A 23,974-nucleotide genomic window follows, 5' to 3' on the forward strand; every position below is an offset into this window, starting at 1 on the left:
GTGCAGGCGCGTTGAATGCACAGCGCGGCCGGATATTTAGCAGTACCACGGTCCCTAGAAGTACTTCGTCGCTTGTTTAAACGCGTCATGCAGATGCCAGAGGGTAGGAAGGAAGGAAGGAACAAACAAACAAGCGGAAAGACGGGGAGGTTAGCCAGTTCTTAGACCGGCTGGCTACCCTGTGCTGGGAGAAGGGGTAAGGGGGATAAAAGATGATAGAAGAGAGATGTTAGAAAAAAGGAGAGCAAGAAAAGGAAAAAGAAAAAGAGATGGGAAAAAAGGAAACGAGAATATGTCACTACTTAGAGTCTGTCTCTAAGACCAGTTGTCCGCAAGAAACGCAATAATGCTTTTAAAGCCTTCTGTGCTGACGATGGACTCGGCCAGGGTCCCAAAACCCTTTGTTCCGACAAAGGGCGATTATCAAGTTTATCTAGCGCATTGGAAAGTTCTTGTCTTGGCGCACTGAAACGGGGACACTCACACAGAAGATGGGAGATCGTTTCTTCGCAGCTGCAGTAATTGCATGTGGAGTTGTTGGCCATTCCAATCAGACAGGAGTAGGCATTCGTGAAGGCCACGCCAAGCCACAGGCGGCACAGAAGCGTCTCCTCAGCTCGCGATATTCCTGACGGAAGACTGAGCTGGAGATTGGGATCCAAGCTGTGTAGATGAGCATTGGTGAATTCAGCCGAGTTCCACTGGGCAAGTGTGAGTTCACGTGCCAGCGAACGAAGTCTTGTAGCTGCGTCGGTTCTGGAGAACGGTATATCTGCGTAGTGGTCACTGTCATGTGCAGATTGGGCGGCCTCATCCGCACGGTCGTTACCGTATATACCACAATGACCCGGTATCCACTGATACGCTATGTTGTGTTGTTTCTCGACTGCATGGTGGTGGAGGAGCCTTATAGCAGCGACTAACTGCTCATTAGGTCCATAACGAAATGGCGACATAAGACATTGAAAAGCTACCTTGGAGTCAGAGAAGATGGACCAAGCTTGCGAAGGTTCTTCAATTACAAATTCTAGTGCTGCACGGATGGCGGCGAGTTCTGCGGTCGTTGATGATGTCAAATGCGTTGTTTTGAATTTTATGGTGATTGACTTCGCGGGAATAAATACTGCCCCTGCTGAGCTTGCAGAAGAGACAGAACCGTCCTTGTAAATGTGAAGGCGTCCGCTGTGTTTCTCATGCAGGTACAGTAGTGTGGCTTGTTGTAGGGCTAAATATGACGACTGTTTCTTCTTTTGGATTCTGGGAATGGTGAGTAGGGCTTCGAGTGGGTGTAGACACCACAATGGTAACGGCGGTCTTTCTGCATGCTTGAAGGTCGAGGGAATCACTGTTCGATGTGATGCTACAGTACCGCTGAACGCAGAGTGCGGCCTAGATGTAGGAAGTGAGGCGAGGTGGTGCGACGGAATCCGAGCAAAATGTCTGGTGTGCATTCTCAAAGCATCGACGCGTATGTATGTAGTGATTGGATGGTCACACGCGATGACGACAGTCGCTGCTATAGATGTGCATCTCGGAAGGCCAAGGCATATTTTCAGTGCTTGAGCTTGAAGCGACTGGAGGACACGTACGTTCGTTCTTCGGGTTTTACAAAGTACAGGTAGGCTGTAGCGCATGAAACCGAGGAACAGAACGGTGTAAAGTTGAAGCATCGCTCGCACAGATGCACCCCACGATTTTCCAGCAAGAAACCTTAAGACGTGGGTGATCATGGTCAGCTCACCAGTAACCGAACGTTGCTGGTGAGCTACTCCAGGAATTTCGTATATTTTTGCATTCCGTGTGGGAAACATTAACGTCAAAGAGCGTCGTTGTACGTGGCTACATAGTTAGCCGCGGAAGAACACTCCTTTCTGCAGTGAACAACACAAACTTTGCTGGAAATGCTCTCATGCAACAGGATACTTCACCTTTTCGGTTCGCTATGTTCAGCGATATTGAAAACTACATACTACATACCTTTCTATTTGCTCGGCTGTTTATAACTCGATCTGTTGAACAAATTTTGCATGCATTTCGAGTTATAAGCGTGTCACGCACGAGAGCGAAATCGAAGGTTGTCGCATGATCATTTGCTACTGCGCAAAACTGAAGCGTGGAACTCTGTTGATAATTTGGTATAAGGCAATGTTATTAAGCGTATTTTATTTTTTTCAAAAAAGAATGTTGCTAATGCTGCATTGCGCCGAGCGTACTCTTACAATACTGTTTAGCGGGTGAGAAATGGTCACAGCAAAAGAAAAAAAGAATCGGCTTACGCATTGAGGGAATCGATTTCATGCGAGCTCTAGATCTATATACATAGTGTGTTGCAGTAGCATGCGCGTTAAAGATTTTCGGGATGTGCTATTTCTGATCAAAATAACATAAAGCACTGCGCCGAGGAAGTTTTAACAAGAGTGCATTACGGAAACAAAAGTTGAAATTAAAAGCAGTGCAGAAACCGAACCCCAGCCGTTTACGCGCTGGCAACGCCAAAAAAAAAAAAAAAAACTTTGTCGGAACACAGCAAAATATTTGCAAATGCACTGCAACGTTGGGAATATTAAGGAGACAAAAAATAGGAAATGAAACAACTGAGTAGTGACGTCAGTCATTTTTGATGGCCTATTTTCTACGTATCTGTTAGGAAATGACAACGTATTCGCAAAATAAGATACACCTTACCTACCGCACGCCGATTCACCCATGCGTTCGGCTGCTGGCGTTCCGAACCGAGAGAAATACTTCACGCACAACTTCCACTTACCGTACACACACCACTGTTATTACAGATAACACCCACCTGAACAGCAAGCATGGTACGCAAGTAAGGTATGCGTCAGCGATCAGTCGAAGGATGCAATGCTGAATGTTCTCGTTCGATAATGTTCTCGAATGCGCTATGAAGTGAACCTGAACACCGACTGCAAAGCTAGCGCAAACAGTCAACATTCACCAAGTGTCGAAGTAAATGGCATCTCGCACGGTCATTACGCTAATGCAACCATGTCTACAGCTCCGGACCTTGCGAACACACCCGGCCGTGAAACGAAAAGAGACCGATGAAGCCACGAAGAGAGTTCGCGAGCACATGACAACATTCGCCGCACGTTTCATTAGCTACACCGCTTACCGCGCAGTCGATTCATGACTGTCGATGACTCGAAATCACTTCTGATATCCTTTTGAAGAAACACACATACACACATATTGCAGTAACGCCGAGCGTAACACGGCATCGAGGCGAAAAGATAGCTCACTTCTCAACACACGCTACCAACGCGCCGGACTGTCCGGAAGGGAAATGGCCGCTGCCACTCAATGTTGCCCGCGTGCAGCCTACCTTTGCGGTACTCTGAAATTTTCCAGTGACTCTAGTCACCCCAAGAGCACGGCGTCATCTCTTGCTCAGCGGCGAAGCTAACTGCGACGCTTGGGTGCCATGAAGCGAAAACGACTTTACAAGGGGTGATAGCGCCCCCACATGCGTAAGAAGCTTAAGTAGGCTCCAGCATCTGTGCATGGCATTTGCTCAACTATGTTTGCTCCCGCAGCAGTCACACTGGAATGCCAACTCTTGCAGCTGTAGTTGCCTTGTGGTCAAACTAGAGGTGCTAGGGAGGAGGGGCATAGTTCGTGCTACTTTATATTTTAGGAGCCAATATGGTAGTATGCTTTGTCAACACCGTGTTCTGGTCTATAGGGACACCATGGATGGGACGACGACACAGAAGTACTGGATTGATGTGCAGCTGCGCTGGGGTGACTATGATTCACATGATGTGGAACGCTATGCCCGAGCCAAGTTTCTGGACTACACAACTGACAACATGAGCATATACCCTTCACCCACCGGAGTGCTGATTGCTATCGACCTGGCCTACAACTTACATAGGTATGTTCTGTACTATACAAGGGTGGCCGTACTGATTTGTGAGAGCTGGCCTTGTTATTAGCAGACAGTTGTTTAGTGGCTGTGGCACTGCACTGCTCAGCTGAAGCCCTCTCAGGTTTAGTCCTATGTTGGTGCTGTGGAAAAATGCTCTGGTTCTTTATTGGATGCACAGTGTTGGGAGATATTTCCTGTAGCTTGTGACCGAACGTGATGAACAAAACATCCTTGTTGATTTCAACTGTGCAATAATTTTTTTGCACAGTTGAAACCTGTAGCTGCCGCTTAATTGTTTTCAAAGGCTTCGGTAAAATCACTGCTGAGCAGAAAGCGTGTATTATTGCATGGCTATGTATTATAATCGCATTAAGTGCAGTGCTACAAGCAGTTTTCAAACTGGATCTTAATGAGCCATTCAGGAAATAATCAAAACTTTGTGTTTGTACCACAGCTACCACACCAAAAAAAAGAAAAATCACGCACACACATAAAGTTTGAACTTTATCTATGAAGTGATGAAGGCGCTCGAATTATTTAGAAAAATTGAGAAAGGGATTTTTTGGCGCTTCGAAATCTAAAATTGTAACGTAGTGACAACCATAAGCTACCAAGCCATTGTTCTTGCCACTCCTGCACATGTGAGAAGTCCACGAGGGCAGCCCTGACATTGAGCTCCCCATGTCGCCCAGACACGAGGGGCACCGTGTCCGGACTGGGCTTTCCAAGCCAGAAAGATGGTTACGTGAAGCAATGATATGCGAATATGTGGAGACACAGAGAACGAATGAAGTGATTGTGTGAGCAGGCCGAGCCAGAAAGGTGTAAGGAGAATATTAGTACCATGAAACTATCCACCGTAGCACCATCCGGTACATAAGAGCTCTATAGACTGCTCAGTCCATTGTTTTGTGCAGCCGCGACAAACTAAAGCTAGGGCACCGAGACGTTTTTCAGGGATAGCGTTAGAGTGCACGCTCGAAGAAAAATCCGTCTCTGCAAAATGGGAAGGAAATAACCACTTTTAAATTTTCACTCTGTTATTTCTGGAACAACTTCACTACATCGGGTTTGGCGGCCAAGCTAGTTCATTAATTCGGGTTGATGATAACATAGGTATTTGCTGGGGCATCGAAATTTATTTGTTAGGTCAAGAACTTTGTAAATTCGGGTTTCGTTATACAAAGTTATAACTGTGTGCGTGTATACTGGGTGTCCCAGCTATCTTTAGCCAAGGGTTAGAGAATACAATATTAGAGGCAGGTGAGTGAAATCAGTTGCATATTGCTGACAGCCACCTTCCACACTACAGACAATTCTTTGTTTTGTAATTAATTAATTTGTTAATTAGGATTATTTAACTAAATTGCTAAATATTGAATTTAGGCAAGAAATGGGATTTGCAAAGTTCGATAGCACCTTCACAAATACCCATTGCACTATTCACGATAAAGAAAGTCTCACGTGTACCATTTTTTTCTAGCTGCAATGAAAGCCCGCGAAATACAAAAAAAAAGCCGCACCTCCCCGAAGGGGATCGTGAGGAAATGCGAATGCATTTGGGTGCACCCGATGAGTGTGCGATTAATTAATGAAGAGAGATGAGAGTGTGCACGTAAGCATTATTTAGTCATACGTGAGCACCTGTTCATGTTATCGTTGTACCTGACGGCCACAATCACCGCCTTGTGGTCGCTGAAGTGCACGGTCAAGGGTCTTTGAGAAGCATACGCGCGGCACAGTTTCGCGTAAAGACCAGATCAATGCAACTCCCGTGAATGGTAGTGGGGCACGTGTTGTCGGAGGCACCAGAGAGACAATGCATAGAGTGCTTGGTCTGCATGTACTCCACCAGCCACTCACCACTCTTGCGCACGTCAACGTTGAAGTCGCCGACCAAGACAATGGGATCAGAGGGTTTGGAGCGCACACGCACACTTTCCATAGCCGCGTCCAGCTTCGCGGAAACGGCGTCCCGAGCGAGGTTGGGCGCGAGGTACACGGTCACCACAAAGACTCTGTCTCCGGTGTAGGCAAGGGTGTACGAGCCCTTGTACGGAGACGCGTCTCGAACGGGACACGTGGCAACGGCGTGCGATATAAGTTCCCGTACTCGCATCGCGGAGCGAGCTCCATCACACGCCCGCGGGCTCCTCCTCCCCTTTAAAAGAACTTGTTGTTGGGCTAGTTGGTACATCATTTTTAAAACTTAATTAGAGCGCAACCACACGACACATTCACACACCCAGACATCAACCACGCACAGCGCTCACTTCCAACTGATTTATTGATCGCACGGGCTTGAATGCCTCTAACACTTCACGTGCAGTTTTCCTTGTGCTTCTGCCCAGAATCTTTGTCTCAGAGAATCCTGCGTCACAGCCACACATTATAGCATGCGCAACCAGGTGCGCATACTTGTCATCTCGTTTTATTAATTTTTGGGCGTGTTCCCTTAACCGGTCATTAGATTCTGGGCAGAAGCACAAGGAAAACTGCACGTGAAGTGTTAGAGGCATTTTCCATAGAAAAAGACAAGGACCGCTGTGTAAGCACCCCGTCGCTATCTCTGTTTCCCAGTGAATTTCACTTCATCAGATCTAGACTGTGAGATGGAAGGAGCAGGAAGGAAATGTATGTCTTGATTGTGTGTGTGGTGGCCTTGTCTGTTGTTAATGCACGCATGTGCCACATGTATATATTCAAGCCCGTGCGATCAATAAATCAGTTGGAAGTGAGCGCTGTGTGTGGTTGATGTCTGGGTGTGTGGGTGTGTGAATGTGTCGTGTGGTTGCGCTCTAATTAAGTTTTGAAAACTCCTCCCCTTTACCCTCCGCCGCTCACCACCTGCTCCGGTTGCTAGGCGTGGCGCAGCTGTTGCTAGGGTCGAGGAGGAGCGCACGCGGAGAAATCTGTGCGCACGCCGGCCAGGGACGCACGACAACCCCCGACTAAGAAATGCATTCGCATTTAAAACATGTGACTAGTACATTCGCACGTCGCGATCATGCTGCTCTCAGCCTTGGTTTCAGCGAACCAAATCAGCTGCAGCCGCGACTCGCCGGTGCCGTTGCAGTGGTAGGCCGATAAGTTGGCGGTGGTTTCTTGGCCTGTGTCAGCCAGTTGGCGTGCGTGATGGTGCATGTTGTAGCGAGCTCTGCAAAAACGTCTGTTAGCTCGCCCAGAAACACTTTCTTCTGCTTTAATATTGCACTTTTTAACCCTTGGCACAAGTTAGCTGGGACACCCGGTATATATGTAGACACACACACCGGGTGTTTTAAGAAATTTGTCCGGAAATGCAATATTTGTTCAATGCCATCATAATTACTTCTGTAGCCGAAGGCATCTTAAGATGGTTAAAGACATCATTTGGGACTGTAATGAAAAAGTTGAATTGATTAACTTTTTAACTAGTGAAGTTAGGCGGTTATGTCAAATCGGCGAATTGAAGTTCTTCATGCGAAGAAACCATCGCAGCTTTGAAGTATAGAAGTAGCGGCCTCGAGTAGTTATTGTGGTGTTATGAAGTTCAGCCAAATTCAACGGTGAAACCAAAACTGAAGCACCAATGAGTGCAACAAGCAAACGACCAGTTGGTTCATGGTTGATATAATGACACTCACTGATTATGGACGTCTGAGAAGAATCAGACGTCCATAATCTTGGTTTCACCGCTGAATTTGGGTGAATTTCATTACTTCGCAATTATTACTAGAGGCAGCTTTTTCGAAAGCTCAAAGCTGCAGTGGGTTCTTTGCATGGAGGACTTCAATTCTCCTTTTTGACATAACTGCCTAACTCCACTAATTAAAAAGTTAATTAGCTATCTTAAGATGCCTGCGGCTACAGAAGTAATTGTGAAGGCATCGAACAAATATCGTATTTCCCTGATTTTTTACAATTTTGGACACATTTCTTGGAACACCTGGTATAATATGCTGCAAATGAGACTACCGCTCTTAGCACTTACACAGATTGGGGATTATTGCTCTAGCTGTTTAGATGATGAGATATCCCTGTAACCAACTAGTGGGGCAAACAAACGAGACCTGCTGTACTTACGGCTTTGTCAGCTCCTGCTAAAGGTTCTGTGTGTGTTTCAGTGCATATGGCAATTGGTTCCCGGGCTGCAAGCCACTCATCCAGCAGGCCATGGCGAAGATCATGAAGGCCAACCCAGCATTGTATGTGCTGCGTGAGCGCATTCGCAAAGGCCTCCAGCTGTACTCCTCCGAGCCGACTGAGCCTTATCTCAGCTCCCAGAACTACGGCGAGCTCTTCTCGAACCAGATAATCTGGTTTGTGGACGACACAAACGTCTACCGTGTCACCATCCACAAGGTATCTGGCCCCCGTTGCTGTCATATTGAAGTTGGGAATTGTTTTTCAAATAGTTAAACTCTTGTAATGTTTGCACATCGAAACACCACAGTCAGTTTAGATGGAACAAGTCTTCTTTCAAAATTCTGTTTCGTGTAATTTTGCTGTGAAGGAGAAACTTACAACATCGGCACATCACTCTCGCATGAGCATTATATTTTGTGCTGGTGCTGTTGTAGACCTTGAAACTTACTGAGGTCAGTCTCTTTTGGAGTGTAATGCATGAGAAGCTTAAATAGTTTCCAATAACCTTCTGCATCTCTTCTGGGTCATCTTGTGGTAAGAATGTCTTACTGTTTCATTAACAAACTAACAAAGAAAAAACGAGCCCTTAAATAGTCATCTTCTTTCCTTATTTCATTAAGGAAAGTTTATCGTATACCCTAGCTATGTTATAGTGATCGAAGTGAAGCAGTGTTTACTGACGCAGTAACCTTTCTTTTGACAGACCTTTGAGGGCAACCTTACAACCAAGCCCATCAACGGTGCTATCTTCATCTTCAACCCACGCACTGGACAACTGTTTCTAAAGATCATCCATACTTCAGTCTGGGCTGGCCAGAAACGCTTGGGACAGGCAAGCAGGCTTTGTTGCTTTTGGTATAAGAGGAGTGAATTGAATAAATACATGGGCCGTGATGAAAGCTACAATCTGGCAGGTCAAAATAGAAGGGCCCTGCAGCACTCTTTAGACGTAGTCAAAAACGGCCATCCATCAGTAAACGAGGCTCCTGTGAACTGTGAGCCAAATATTGCAGCAGTGCATGCAGCAGAAAACTTCGAATTTTTGTAGGGGTGTGCGACTAGTGGAGCCAGCAGATGGCATTACACAACCGTGCCAATAAAATTGTGGCTCATTTATATTTATTTATTAATTTATGTAGAATATACTGCAGGCCCATGTGGGCCTAGGCAGGAGGGGTAAAATACAAGAGAAAACAGTATTCTGAAAGGATAAAAACAAGCACTAACATCTCAATTGCAAGGTGAACATATGAAAAATTAACCAGGTCAGTTGGGTCAACAGAGTTAATCAGTGATAATGGTAGTACGTTTTATTTGTCAGTAGTGTGGGGGGAAAATGAAAATTTGAAGCCGTTCATTGATATGGAGTTAAGGATTCAGGGTAATGATGTCTGGTTAGTCTTGAGGTTAGTGGTTGTACATATGGACCAGGATGAAATGAGAGTTTGTTATACTTGAGGTGTGAAAAAAATTGAGCCAGCTACGGACTAGTGGTGGCTGAAGGAAGAGCGGAGCTGGGTGACCTTCTCTCTTTATCAATTTATTTCTTTCTTTCTATCAATTTCTCGCTTTTCCCTTTATTTCTCTTGGTTCCCTTTCTATTTCTTTCTTTGTCTATATATTTCTTGACCTGTGTACCCTTTCTATCTCCCTCCCTTTTTCTCTATTTATCGATTCCTCTTCCTTTCTATTTCTTTCTTTCTCTCTATTTTTATCTTTCTCCCCTTTATTTCCCTTTGTTCCCTTTATTTTTCTCTGTCCCTTTCTCCATCAATTTCTATTTCTTCTCTCTCTGTCTATTCTTGCTGTTCCCTTTCTCTTTGTTCCCTTTCTTTCTCTCTCCAACCCTCTCCATTTATAACTTCCTCTTTCTTTCTATTTCTTTATTGCTATATATATATTTTTTGCTGTTCCCTTTCTCTCTCCCTCTCTCTCTGTTTATCAGTTCTTTATCTATTTCTTGATCTTCTCTTTATTTCTCTGTTGCCATTCTTTCTCTCCCTCTGTCTCTATTTATCTCTTTCTATTTCTTTCTTTTTCTCTATTTATCAATGCCGATTTCTTTCTCTCTCTATTTCTTGCTCTTCCCTTTATTTCTTTGTTCCCTTTCTTTCTATTTCTTTATCTCTAGCGCTTCCTCTTTCTTCCCTTTCTTTCTATTTCTTTATCTCTATCGCTCGCTCTTTCTTCCCTTGATTTCTCTTTGTTTCCTTTCTCTCTCCCTCTCTATCACCACCTCTTTCTATCTATTTCGTTCTCTATCTATTTCTTGCTCTTTGTTTCCTTTCTTTCTCTCCCGCTGTCTCTATTTATCGCTTTCTCTCTCTGTCTATTTCTTGCTCTTCCTTTTATTTTTCTTTGTTCCCTTTCTCTCCCTCTCTATTTATCAATTACTCTTTCTATTTCATTCTCTATTTCTTGCTCTTTCTTCCCTTTATTTCTCTTTGTTTCCTTTCTCTCTCCCTCTCTCTCTATCACTTCCTCTCTCTATCTTTCTCTATCTATTTCTTGCTCTTTGTTCCCTTTCTTTCTCTCCCGCTGTCTCTATCACTTTCTCTGTCTATTTCTTGTTTTCCTTTTATTTTTCTTTGTTCCCTTTCTCTCTCTTGCTCTCTATTTGTCAATTCCTCTTTCTATTTCATTCTCTATTTCTTGCTCTTTCTTCCCGTTATTTCTCTCTCCATCCCTCTCTCTATTTGTCACTTCCTCTTTCTCTCTAATTCTTGCTCTTTGTTACCTCCCTTTCCCTCTCTCTCTATTTATCACTTCGTCTTTCTTTCTGTTTCATTCTCTATTTCTTGCTCTTTCTTCCCTTTATTTCTCTTTGTTCCCTTTCTTTCTATTTCCTTTCTCTCTCCCCCTCTATCACTTCCTCTCTCTATCCCTTTCTTGCACTTTGTTCCCTTTCTTTCTCTCCCACTGTCTCTATTTTCACTTTCTCTCTCTGTCTATTTCTTGCTCTTCCTTTTATTTCTCTTCCCTTTCTCTCTCTTGCTCTCTATTTGTCAATTCCTCTTTCTTTCTGTTTCATTCTCTATTTCTTGCTCTTTCTTCCCGTTATTTCTCTCTCCATCCCTCTCTCTATTTGTCACTTCCTCTTTCTCTCTAATTCTTGCTCTTTGTTACCTCCCTTTCCCTCTCTCTCTATTTATCACTTCGTCTTTCTTTCTGTTTCATTCTCTATTTCTTGCTCTTTCTTCCCTTTATTTCTCTTTGTTCCCTTTCTTTCTATTTCCTTTCTCTCTCCCCCTCTATCACTTCCTCTCTCTATCCCTTTCTTGCACTTTGTTCCCTTTCTTTCTCTCCCACTGTCTCTATTTTCACTTTCTCTCTCTGTCTATTTCTTGCTCTTCCTTTTATTTCTCTTCCCTTTCTCTCTCTTGCTCTCTATTTGTCAATTCCTCTTTCTATTTCATTCTCTATTTCTTGCTCTTTCTTCCCTTTATTTCTCTTTGTTCCCTTTCTTTCTATTTCCTTTCTCTCTCCCCCTCTATCACTTCCTCTCTCTATCCCTTTCTTGCACTTTGTTCCCTTTCTTTCTCTCCCACTGTCTCTATTTTCACTTTCTCTCTCTGTCTATTTCTTGCTCTTCCTTTTATTTCTCTTCCCTTTCTCTCTCTTGCTCTCTATTTGTCAATTCCTCTTTCTTTCTATTTCATTCTCTATTTCTTGCTCTTTCTTCCCGTTATTTCTCTCTCCATCCCTCTCTCTATTTGTCACTTCCTCTTTCTCTCTAATTCTTGCTCTTTGTTACCTCCCTTTCCCTCTCTCTATTTATCACTTCGTCTTTCTTTCTGTTTCATTCTCTATTTCTTGCTCTTTCTTCCCTTTATTTCTCTTTGTTCCCTTTCTTTCTATTTCCTTTCTCTCTCCCCCTCTATCACTTCCTCTCTCTATCCCTTTCTTGCACTTTGTTCCCTTTCTTTCTCTCCCACTGTCTCTATTTTCACTTTCTCTCTCTGTCTATTTCTTGCTCTTCCTTTTATTTCTCTTCCCTTTCTCTCTCTTGCTCTCTATTTGTCAATTCCTCTTTCTTTCTATTTCATTCTCTATTTCTTGCTCTTTCTTCCCGTTATTTCTCTCTCCATCCCTCTCTCTATTTGTCACTTCCTCTTTCTCTCTAATTCTTGCTCTTTGTTACCTCCCTTTCCCTCTCTCTCTATTTATCACTTCGTCTTTCTTTCTGTTTCATTCTCTATTTCTTGCTCTTTCTTCCCTTTATTTCTCTTTGTTCCCTTTCTTTCTATTTCCTTTCTCTCTCCCCCTCTATCACTTCCTCTCTCTATCCCTTTCTTGCACTTTGTTCCCTTTCTTTCTCTCCCACTGTCTCTATTTTCACTTTCTCTCTCTGTCTATTTCTTGCTCTTCCTTTTATTTCTCTTCCCTTTCTCTCTCTTGCTCTCTATTTGTCAATTCCTCTTTCTTTCTATTTCATTCTCTATTTCTTGCTCTTTCTTCCCGTTATTTCTCTCTCCATCCCTCTCTCTATTTGTCACTTCCTCTTTCTCTCTAATTCTTGCTCTTTGTTACCTCCCTTTCCCTCTCTCTCTATTTATCACTTCGTCTTTCTTTCTGTTTCATTCTCTATTTCTTGCTCTTTCTTCCCTTTATTTCTCTTTGTTCCCTTTCTTTCTATTTCCTTTCTCTCTCCCCCTCTATCACTTCCTCTCTCTATCCCTTTCTTGCACTTTGTTCCCTTTCTTTCTCTCCCACTGTCTCTATTTTCACTTTCTCTCTCTGTCTATTTCTTGCTCTTCCTTTTATTTCTCTTCCCTTTCTCTCTCTTGCTCTCTATTTGTCAATTCCTCTTTCTATTTCATTCTCTATTTCTTGCTCTTTCTTCCCTTTATTTCTCTTTGTTTCCGTTCTCTCTCTCCCTCCCTCCCTCTATTTATCACTTCCTATTTCTTGCTCTGTGTTACCTTTCTTTCCCTCTCTCTCTCTATCACTTCGTCTTTTTTCTTTTCTTCTCTCTCTATTCTTGCTCTTTCTTCCTTTTAAATCTCTTTGTTCCCTTTCTTTCTCCCTCTCTCTATATTTATCACTTCCTCTTTCCTTCTATATCTTATGTTATATATTCCTTGCTCTTTCTTCCCTTTATTTCTCTTTGTTCCCTTTCGTCTTTCCTCTTTTTTATATTCAGGAATGGAACAGCTGCGCCAATTTGATACAATTCCTTATTTTTGCGCCAAGCTGAGCCAAAACCATCAAATTTGTTAAAATTGTGCCACGCTGCGCCAAAATGCAGGACCAGCTTAAAATTTTCTCAGTTGCACAAATTTGAGTGAGAAGTGGAGGCCGCGTTGGTCATCTGCAGTGTGGGCATAGTCATCCAATACAGACGCGCAGACCCTAACTCCCCCGCGAAAGAAAACTCGGCGTTTGTGGTGTCCTGACTTCTTTCTTGTGTCCGTGTTTGCACGCCCTGCCTTTTTAGAATGAAAAAAGTCAGTTTCACTGCAAGGACGAAGCAATGAATGCGATAGCAACAAATTGTAATGGCATACGAAGTGAGGCTGGCAGCAAACTGTTTTGTATCCGATCTCGCGTAACTCTACAAAACGTTTGTGTAAGATAATACGGCTGCTCCAGGGAAAGATGCTTTTGCTGCACAGTGTCTTCGCATTGAGAGCTCAGTACGTAGCAGAATATACGAGCCGCCCGCTGATGGCTGCCGAGATAGCGCGCGCGCCAGCGATCGCAACCGCGCCCTTAGAATCAAAGTTCACAAAGTTGGTGCTCGAGCGACACCCCCCTGCCCCCCTCTTACGTCTTTTCATGCTCGTTCAAGACGGGCAAGGCGTTCCCTCTATGCTTCGATGGTAGGCTTCCCGAGCGGTGTGGTGTTATCGCATGCGCCCTTCAAGTGAGGGCGATGGGCTGGCTCGCTTGATATCTGCTTCAGCCGCATACGTTGCCCGCACTCGCGCGCTTTTACCCGCGGTAGAACATACTATGCACAGGGATATGTTATCAGTTTGGACTTTATACGGGAGATGACGGCAAAAACTCGTAGAGAGTGTCCATATAGTTGCTGTCGCAATAGAAAAGGACAGTAGTTCTCAAATTTTCTGATGCTTGTTTTATTGCGTGCAGAACGCAGGGTGCGTACAGGTCCTTGAAATCCTTGAAAACCCTTGAATTTGAAAAATTCGTTTTCAAGACCCTTGAAAGTCCTGGAATTTTTTCCGGTCCTTGAAAGTCCTTGAATTTCCTGAGCAATGCGACCTCCGTAATGGGGTAGATTGGCTCCGACCTGACAAACTCCCCTTTTCGGAGACAGTAATTCAGCGCGAGTGCACATACGGTTGCGCTTTGCAGAACTGCTTGAGAAAAAGACAAAAAAAAAAAAACACCGCGTCAAACCGCGAGTCAACGAAGCGAACGACACGTACCAACCACTCTTCGGTGCTGGCCCCTTGCCAGCGTTTACACTGCCTTAGTTGTCCCCTCTTTCGCCACCCGTCGGGCTCGTCTGGCTGTCTTGGCTGTCTTGTCAATGTTGCCAGTAGTTTAATGCACATTCACTGTCGTTGTACTACCATTGCGCCCATAAGAACGGAAAATTTTAAAAAAAACTTCTACAGCGAGACACCAAAAGTACTAATTCTAATGACAGCATCTGACTCTTAATAATTGGCTTCGACGCTGTATTTTTATTTTTTAGCAGACATTAACAACACAGGCCTAGCGGATTCTCGTTTAGCTGTTGGCAACATTGACACAATGCCAGTCTGTGTTTGTGCTGTGTGTGTCTACACTAGTTAGTCTCTACACTATGCTTCATCGCATCATGCATGGCGCTTTGTGTGTGATATCTGGTTTGTGGTGCACGTGCGTTGTGTTGTGATGAGCGCTCGCGTAGAACGGGAGTTTCATGGTCAGCTTCCATCTTTTAATGTGAGCGGCATCAATTGTGAAACTCTGGAATTATGCCGGGAAAGTGCAAGTTTCAAAGCGGGTGGCTTAGCCACGACTGCTATAACAAATGGATTTCGCCGGACCCGACAAACCCTCACCAAGCCTCGTGTAAACGATGCCGGAATACTTTCGACATTGCGACGATGGGCGAGTCGGCTCTGAAGAGCCATATGAAGAGTGCCAAGCACATTAGTGCAATGAAGGCGGCGGGAGCAAGTACAGTACTCAACTACCTCGTCCCGAGGACAGAACAGTGCACTAATGCAAGTGAAGGACCCACCCGCGCTGTGTCATCGCAGGCTATGAATTTAGATCGTGCTTGTCAGACCCATGACATGGTCACAGACGCTGAAATTTTGTGGACCTTGAAGGTGGTCACTAGCCATTATTCTTACAGGTCTTCCTCACAAGCTGCCGATCTCTTTAGGCGCATGTTCCCTGATAGCGATCTTGCGAAAGGTTTTTCCTGTGGAGAGAAAAAATGCTCCTATATAGCGTGCCACGGGCTTAGACCTTTTTTTCAATCAGCTTTGCAGAGGGAGGTTGTAAACTCAGACTGCTACCTCGTCCTTTTTGATGAATCTGCTAATGAATTTATGCACCAGAAACAAATGGATGTACACGTGAGATACTGGAACTCCTCGCACAACGTGACAACAAAATATCTCACATCTATCTTCATGGGGCATACGACTGCTGACGACATCCAGGAAAAGTTGTTGAAGGCCCTTGAACCTTTACCACTTAGAAAGATTGTCCAAATTTCTATGGATGGACCCAATGTTAACTTGAAATTATTCAGGTCCCTGCAAGCAGACTTGCATGAAAACTACCAAGTGCAGTGCGTTGATGTCGGCACATGTGGCCTGCACGTAGTCCACAATGCCTATAAGGCAGGTGTCGTGGCCAGTACATGGGGACTTGATGTCCTACTGTCAAGTCTGAGCATGCTCTTTGACAACTCCCCGGCACGAAGAGAAGATATTATGGGCAGAGCACATTTCCACTGAAGTATCTAGCGCATCGCTGGGTGGAGAACGTCACGGTAATAGAAAGGGCCCTGCTTCTCTGGAGCGACATCAGAAAAGACATAGAAGCAGCAAGGAACAAGAATGTCACCCTACCAAAGTGCGCTTCTTTTGAGAACTTGTGTCTGTTCTTCCGTGACCCTCTTGTGTTGGCAAAGCTGAACTTTGCCCCAATTGTTGCTTCAGCTGTCAGATCCTTCTTGGTTGAATACCGAGTAGACAAACCTATGGTTTTCTTTTTGGCAAGAGACCTCGAGACAGTTGTAAGAAAGCTGCTCATGAAGTTCATGAAATGCTCAATTTTGTCTGCAACGGGGATCAGTGGCCTTTTGAGGCTAGACATTGAAGATGTGAGCAAACACGTTTCTCTGGAAAAAGTGGACATCGGCCACACATGCCAGCAGATTATAAAAGACTGCAAAGCAAGTGCAAAAGATGTGTTCCAGTTCAAAATGGAATGCAAGAAGTTTCTGATAGCCATGACAAAAAAAATTCTCGACAAAAGCCCTTTGAAGTTGACCCTTGTCAGAGGCCTGTCCTGCCTGGACCCACGGCTTATGTGCTCCAAGCCAGATGAATGTCTCTCAAGCCTAAGGAAAGTGGTTGATGCTCTCACTGCAGCTCACAGATTTGACGAAAAGCAACGAGACTCTGTTTTAGCTGAATACATGGAGTTGTTGCATTAGGAAAAGAATCAGCTTCGACTCTTTCAGAAAGGTTCAAATAGGCTAGATGAATTTTTCCATGAGCTGATCGGCCTAAATTTCTCATATGGTGAGCTTTGGAATGTTGTCAAATTGCTACTTGTTCTCAGCCATGGCCAAGCAACAGTTGAGCATGGGTTTAGCGTAAACCGTCAAGTTGCTGTAGAGAACCTCACAGACTTGTCCTATGTGTCACAACGCATCATATGTGACGCTGTAGAGAAAGCTGGTGGTATTCTAAGTGTCCCCATCACGAAGGAACTGCGGATATCAGTATCAGCAGCAAGGAATCTGTACAGTGCACACATTGAGGCTCAAAAGCAGGAGAAACTTGATGACGCTAGGCACTCAAAAAGGCGTCTGATCAATGATGAGATCGACAGCATGAAGAAAAGAAAAAAGGAACTGGAAGCTGTCGTAGCGGATTTGACTGGTTCAGCTGATCGCTATTCAGAAAAAGCAGGACAGTCAAATGATATTACCTTTGTAGTGAAGTCCAACAGCTTGCGGAGGACTGCAAAAACTAAAGCGGAAGAGCTGAAAAACATCATACAGCTAATACAAGAGAAGTCCCAGCAGCTGTTGTGAACCTGCTATAGTTTGTTGTGACTGCAGAAGTGTTCCGAGCTGGAAATTAATGGTGCGCAATACTGAGCTTATACAAGTCCTTGCAGAAGTTGTGAACATTAGTCGTAAACTTTGTTTCTCAATATTTTGAACCGGACAAGTGATCAAGCAGTGTTCTAATGTAGTTGTGATGTACATTTTATGGGTAACTGAGTGCAATCAAACTGGGAAGAGTGTTTATGAGATGCTTAATGAATATTACCCAGTTAATACATGTAGTACAAAACTGTCAGCAGCTGTTCTAGACCTTTCTGTGTGTGGTGTGAAGTTTTCAGTGTTGTGTACTTGACAAGTGATGACGGCTGGACATTTTAAATACAGTAGACTCCTGTTAAACGAAAGCTGAAGGGACCAGGAAAATATATTTCATTTAACAGGAGTTTCGTTTACTGAAAGATGAAAAGGGGTGCAGAATTCAAGCACAAAACCAATCATGTTAGAGGCAGTTGTTCCATTTAAGCAGCAATTTCATTTAAGAGAGTTTCGTTTATTGAGAGTCTACTGTATATTTGTGGTATAACTTTGTTTATTATAATATGGTATAAGTGCAATAACACTGTGCTAAAAGATTTGGAAATGCTTGGTCAACCAATCCAGCGAATACTGACGTAGTCTCTGCAGCTGTTATGTGTTCATTGTGGGAACTTTATCATCTTGTACTCGAGAAGTGATCAGGATTAGACATGTTTTACACAATTCCTACATACATTAATTTAACGGAAGTGCAGCAAGACTAGGCTGAATGTTTTGGAGATGTTGGTAAACAAGCTTAGATAACACTGTTCAGGTCAGAGCGGCCGTTGGTAGTGTTCGTTGTGTATTGTGAACTGTTCTTTTTACTCTTCTGGGCTTTCCAAGCAATGCAGGTTAGGAATTATTAACACCATTATAACATACATTTATTTATCTTTATATGAATGAAATAATGCTACACTGGACGTTTTGAGTATGTCTGGTGAACTTGAAGATTATACTGCAAAAACCTCGACCTCTTTTACATTGGAAGCGTCCATTACATGTCGTGATCTTGAGAAGTTATCAGGACTAGGCATTTTTGTTGTTCTTGTGATACGCATTTATTTATTGTAAGTGCAATAAAATTTTTCATTTTGGAAATTTTCCAGTACAAAAATTGTAACTTTGTATGCCGCTTTGAGTCCTTGAAAAACTTGTGAGAGGTCCTGGAAAGTCCTTGAAAGTCCTTGAATTTTTCCTTTGGAAACCTGTACGAGCCCTGAGAACGCTTTTTAAGCCACGTTTGCCGCAGTACACTGGTTTCCTGCGGAAAAGCATACTGAGATTTAGAAGGGGCTATTAGTATTAGCTGTCAGGGACACAGCACATTTTGTTCCTTAATTACTCATTTGTGCATGCGCCATGTAATTACGAGTACTACAATGATCGCTGGCGTCTAAAAAATTATTGGCAGTCATTTGGAGCTGCTTTGTATGGTGTTCCTGCGGCCTTGAGAAACAATAGACAAAGGCGTGCCCCAGTTCTCTTTTTTCGCTACCCCATTTGCTCCTGCTTTACGAATCTTCCAAATTTCCAGGTTCGCAGGTCCACATTAGCATTTCCAGTGCCTGTCGAATTATTTGACATGTCCTGCAAATGCTAATGTGGACTTAGTCATTGTTCGCACTGTGGGGTGGGTCAACACACTGCTTTTATTTAAATAGCAGTGTTCACGTGCACTGTGGACGAATTAGCTGATGTTGAATGGTTTTTACATATTTTTGTTTTCTTTTCTGAAAGTAAGCCTTCTTTGTTATACTGCTCCAAATTTGGGCTTTCGGGCTAGAAAATTCAGGTATTTTTTTTGTAACCTGCTCCAAATTTGGATTTTTGTGCTCGCAACATTTTGGTGCTCCGAAAATTGCTCCAAATCCTATTTCGGCTATTGCACCCGTGTCTATTTCTTGCTCTTTCTTGCTTTTATTTCTCTTTGTTCCCTTTCTTTCTTCTTCTCTCTATTTATCACTTCCTCTTTCTATTTCTTTATCTATTTCTTTCTTTGTTCCCTTTCTTTATCTCTCCCTCTCTCTATTACTTCCTCTTTCTGTTTGTTTCTTTATGTCTTGCTCTTTGTTCCCTTTCTTTCTCTCCCCCTCTCTCTATCACTTCCTCTTTCCATTTGTTTCTATTTCCTGCTCTTTCTTCCATTTCTTTCTCTTTGTTACCTTTCTCTCTCCCTCTCTCTATTTATCACTTTCTATTTCTTTCGATTTCCTGCTCTTCCTATCGTTTCTTTCTCATTGTTCTCTTTCTCTCCCTCTTTCTCTATCACTTCCTCTATTTTTCTTTCTCTCTCTATTTCTAGCTCTTTGTTCCCTTTATTTCTCTATTTCTAGCTCTTCCCTTTATTTCTCTCTGTTCCCTTTCTCTCTCCCTCGCTCTATTTATCACTTCCTCTTTCTATTTCTTTATCTATTTCTTGCTCTGTCTTCCCTTTATTTCTCTTTGTTTCATTTCTATCTCTCTATTGCTTCCTCTTTCTTTCCTTCTTTTTCTATTTCTTGCTCTTTCCTCCCTTTCTTTCTCTCTATTTCTTTCCTTTATTTCTCTTTCCCTCTTTATCACTTTCTATTTCTTTCTCTCTCTCTCTCTCTCTCTCTATCTATTTCTTGCTCTTCCTTCCCTTTATTTCTCTTTGTTCCCTTTCTCTTTCTCCCTCTATCACTCCCCCTTTCTTTCTATTTCTTGCTTTTTTCCCTTTATTCCTCTTTGTTCTCTCACCCTCTCTATTTAGCACTTCTCCTTTCTGTTTTTTTTCTCTTTCTCCCTCTATTTCTGGCTCTTTCTTCCCTTTATTTCTCTTTGTTCCCTTTCTCTCCCGCTGTCTCTATTTATCACTTTCTCTCTCTGTCTATTTCTTGCTCTTTCTTCCCTTTATTTTTCTTCGTTCCCTTTCTCTCTCTCCCTCTCTGTTTATCACTTCCTCTTTCTTTCTATTTCGCCCTCTATTTCTTGCTCTTTCTTCCCTCTCTTTCTCTCCCTCTCTATTTATCACTTCGTCTTTCTTTTTCTTTCCTTCTCTCTCTATTTCTTGCTCTTCCTTTATTTGTCTTTGTTCTCTTTCTTTCTCCCCGTCTCTATATTTTTCAGTTATTCTTTGTTTCCTTCCTTTTCTCCCTCTCTATTTATCACTTCCTCTTTCTATTTCATTCTATTTCCTGCTCTTTCTTCCCTTTTCTTCTCTTTGTTCCCTTTCTCGCTCTTTCTCATTTTCTTTTTCCTTCTTTTTCTTTCGTTCTCTATTTCATGCTCTTTGTTTCCTTTCTATCTCTCTCGCTCTGTATTTATCACCTCCTCCTTTTATTTCTACCTTTCTCTCTCTATCTCTCGCTCTTTCTTCCATTTATTTCTCTTTGTTCTCTCTCCCTCTCTATTTATCGCTTCCTCTTTCTTTCTATTTCTTTCTCTCTCTATTTCTTGCTCTGTTTCCTTTCTTTCTCTCCCTCTCTATCTATTTATCACCTCCTCTTTCTATTTCTTTCTCACTCTCTATTTAGCACTTCTTCTTTCTTTCTATTTCTTTCTCTATTTCTTGCTCTTCCCTTTATGTCTCTTTGTCCTCCCTCCCTCTCTGTATTTAGCACTTCCTCTTTCTGTTTCTTTCTCTCTCCCTCTTTATGTAATTGTCACCTCCTCTTTCCTTTTCTCTTTATTTCTTGCTCTTTCTTCCCTTTATTTCTTTTCGTTCTCTCCCTCTCTCTATTTCGCACTTCTTCTCTATTTCTTGCTCTTTCTTTCTTTCTCCCTCTCTATTGATTATTTCATCTTTCTATTTCCCTATTTCTTGCTTTTTTTCCCTTTATTTCTCTTTTGTTTTCTTATTTCTCTTTGTTCTCTCACCCTCTCTCTCTTTAGCACTTCCTCTTTCTTTCTGTTTCTTTCTCTCTCTCTATTGCTCTTCCCTTTATTTCTCTTTGTTCTCTCTCCCTCTCTCTATTTAGCACTTCCTCTTTCTTTCTACTTCTATCTCTTTCTCTTTGTCCCCTTTCTCTCTCCCTTTCTATTTATCACTTCCTCTTTCTTTTTTTTCCTTCCCTTTCTTTCCCTCTGCTGTATATCACTTCCTCTTTCTCTCTCTCTCTCTTTTCTTTTTGTCTTTCATTTTCTCTTTATGTTATGCCCTTTGTTTTTTCTATCTCTTTTGCATGTCTGTTTCTTTCTGTCTTTCTATCTTTAATGTCTTTATTGCTTTTATTTCTCTTTGGTTTTCTCTTTCTTGCTATTGCTTTCTTTTTCTCTCTCTCTTCCTCTCTTTTACTTTTGACCTGTTTCTTTCTTTATCTCTCCCTCTGTTGTGTGTTTCATGTGTGCCACTTCGCCGAGCAGAGTTTTTGTTTAATGCTCGCGCCAGTTGTGCTCTGTAGTGGGGCCTGAAGAGCTTTACACGACGAAGCACGAGTTACCGATTGTAGAAAACTTTGGAGCAGAGGTCGACATTGCTGTTCGCATGCAAAAACACATTGGTGTGCATGGCTGCGCTTGATTTGCCCAAACGTCACCAGTCAGGCTAGTGTAATGGCCAGTTGATGTCAATGTCGCGATGTTTTCCTGCGAGTGTCATGGCATACACTTGAAAATATGCTTTAGACTACATTAGCTGTTTGTAGATAATGTTCCCGCAAATCTATCTTTAAATTTGACACCTTCAAAATTTTGCGTTGGTGCTCTCCAACATAGAGCAGGACCTGTATGAAAGGATCAATTCTCCACACATGGATTTATGTAACTGGTGAGGCAGGCCGCAGTGATTTGTCCCTCTCTGTTGCAGCTGGCCAAATGGAAGACAGCGGAAGAAGTGGCTGCCCTGATCCGGTCACTGCCGGTAGAAGAGCAGCCCAAGCAGATCATTGTCACTCGCAAGGGCATGCTAGACCCTCTGGAAGTGCACCTGTTGGACTTCCCCAACATTGTCATCAAAGGCAGCGAGCTGCAGCTGCCTTTCCAGGCATGCCTCAAGGTTGAGAAGTTTGGCGACCTGATCCTGAAGGCCACCGAGCCACAGATGGTGCTGTTCAACCTGTATGACGATTGGCTCAAGACCATCTCCTCGTACACAGCATTTTCACGCCTCATCCTCATCCTGCGGGCCCTTCACGTCAACAACGAGCGCACTAAGGTGATCCTGAAACCGGACAAGACCACCATCACTGAGCCACACCACATCTGGCCCACTCTGACGGACGACGAGTGGATCAAGGTTGAAGTGCAGCTCAAAGACCTCATTCTGGCCGACTATGGCAAAAAAAACAAGTGAGACCCTATCTTGCATATCATAAGGGTCTTCCCAAGGATGAGGAATCCCCTCGATTGAAAATGAGCAGTCATCGTCACAAAAAACATGTCCGAGTTATGCCTTTCATACTAAAGTCTCGTTTCGTTCAGCTATTTTTTGCTTGCTACGTGGCTGCTTGTAGTTTGGGCTTGAGGTCAGGCCACCCATCACAGGTGCCACTCGGGTAGAGTCACGATGGAGAAGAAAATGCCTTGGAAAAGCAAGTTTCAGCTGTCGAGGTATCTGACTTGGTTTCCCTTTCCCAGCATGGCTGCCTTTTTTTTTTCTCTCCAGTGAGGAGACCCAGTTTCGCTTTTGTAATTTGTGCAACCTGCACTGTTCTCTTTTTTTTTTTTTCTAATCCCACTGTTGTACTTACTTCATTGGCACTGTTTGTGATCTGTAGTCTTCATTTACCCTTAAACCATTTTGAACAAAATAATGGCAGGCGACTCGGCGAGCGTTAGCACTTTTCGGAAATGGCTATGGAGATCGGAGCGCATGACCGACATCTGAGCTGCAGTGTCGATGAAGGCTTCAACGGGCCCATGATCAACAAAAACTTCAATTAGATTTTGTTTAGGAGCAAAGGTCAACAGAGGTTTTGCAGTCGGAGTCATCAACACAGCCTCACCTCCAGGGGCTGCATTGGGTAGTTTCCCGAGTAGGATGGGGACGGGGGACAACGAGATGTAGGCGCTGCGTTGAGGGCGAATGGCTAGTGGTGAATCGATGAGCGGCAGGGCCAGCATTTGACGGTTCAGCTTGAGCTGACAGGACGAGGATCGTGTTCGTAACGGCGGTCAGTATATGGTTGAAGCGAGGAATTCCAGCGGTTACAGCGGTGGCAACAAATATGGCCGATCAGGGAGCACACAAAACAAATTGGTCTGTCGTCCGGTGTTCGCCACTCAGATGGGTTCTGGTACCAATTCGCGAAATACCGTCGAGGTGCAGCCAAGCCAATAGTTGGAGCGGTAGAGGTGGGACGGGGGCTAACGGTGGATGGGATGTCCATATTCGCAATTTCCTGGCAAACAGCAGCTTGAATGAGCGAGATGGTCAAGTTGCCATGTGTATGGGGACCACGAGAGCTCGGAGCCATAGCCTCAAGTTCACAACTTATGACCTGCATCAAACTTGGGGATGCTGGTTGATGCAATGGCGCAAGTTCGTTGCTGGTAGAGGTCGGAGCTGTGTTATCAAGCCGGTCGATGCATTGCACGATGCACTTGCCTTTTGCTTGCTCAAAGTGGCGGCACTCTTTAATGAGGGAATCAGTCGTTGTGCAGTTCCTGCAAAGCAAGATGTTGGATGCGTCGTCAGCGATGCCCTTCATTATGTGTCCAACCTTATCTGCCTCCGGCACATTGTCATCCGCTTTTCAACA

At 43.5% G+C, this 23,974-nt stretch overlaps 1 protein-coding gene across 1 annotated transcript in view; it reads left to right on the top strand.

Annotated features, from left to right (window-relative positions):
• LOC119389333 (pre-mRNA-processing-splicing factor 8) overlaps positions 1-23,974 on the top strand; it is a 619,528-nt gene that overhangs the window by 531,324 nt on the left and 64,230 nt on the right. Inside the window, exons 28-31 of the mRNA XM_037656539.1 lie at positions 3,704-3,895; positions 7,996-8,233; positions 8,721-8,849; positions 22,081-22,562. Of these exons, the coding sequence (XP_037512467.1) occupies positions 3,704-3,895; positions 7,996-8,233; positions 8,721-8,849; positions 22,081-22,562 (1,041 nt within the window). The remainder of the gene's footprint in view (positions 1-3,703; positions 3,896-7,995; positions 8,234-8,720; positions 8,850-22,080; positions 22,563-23,974) is intronic.

The sequence above is a fragment of the Rhipicephalus sanguineus genome, chromosome 4 (assembly GCF_013339695.2).
Source record: "Rhipicephalus sanguineus isolate Rsan-2018 chromosome 4, BIME_Rsan_1.4, whole genome shotgun sequence".
Taxonomy (NCBI): domain Eukaryota; kingdom Metazoa; phylum Arthropoda; class Arachnida; order Ixodida; family Ixodidae; genus Rhipicephalus; species Rhipicephalus sanguineus.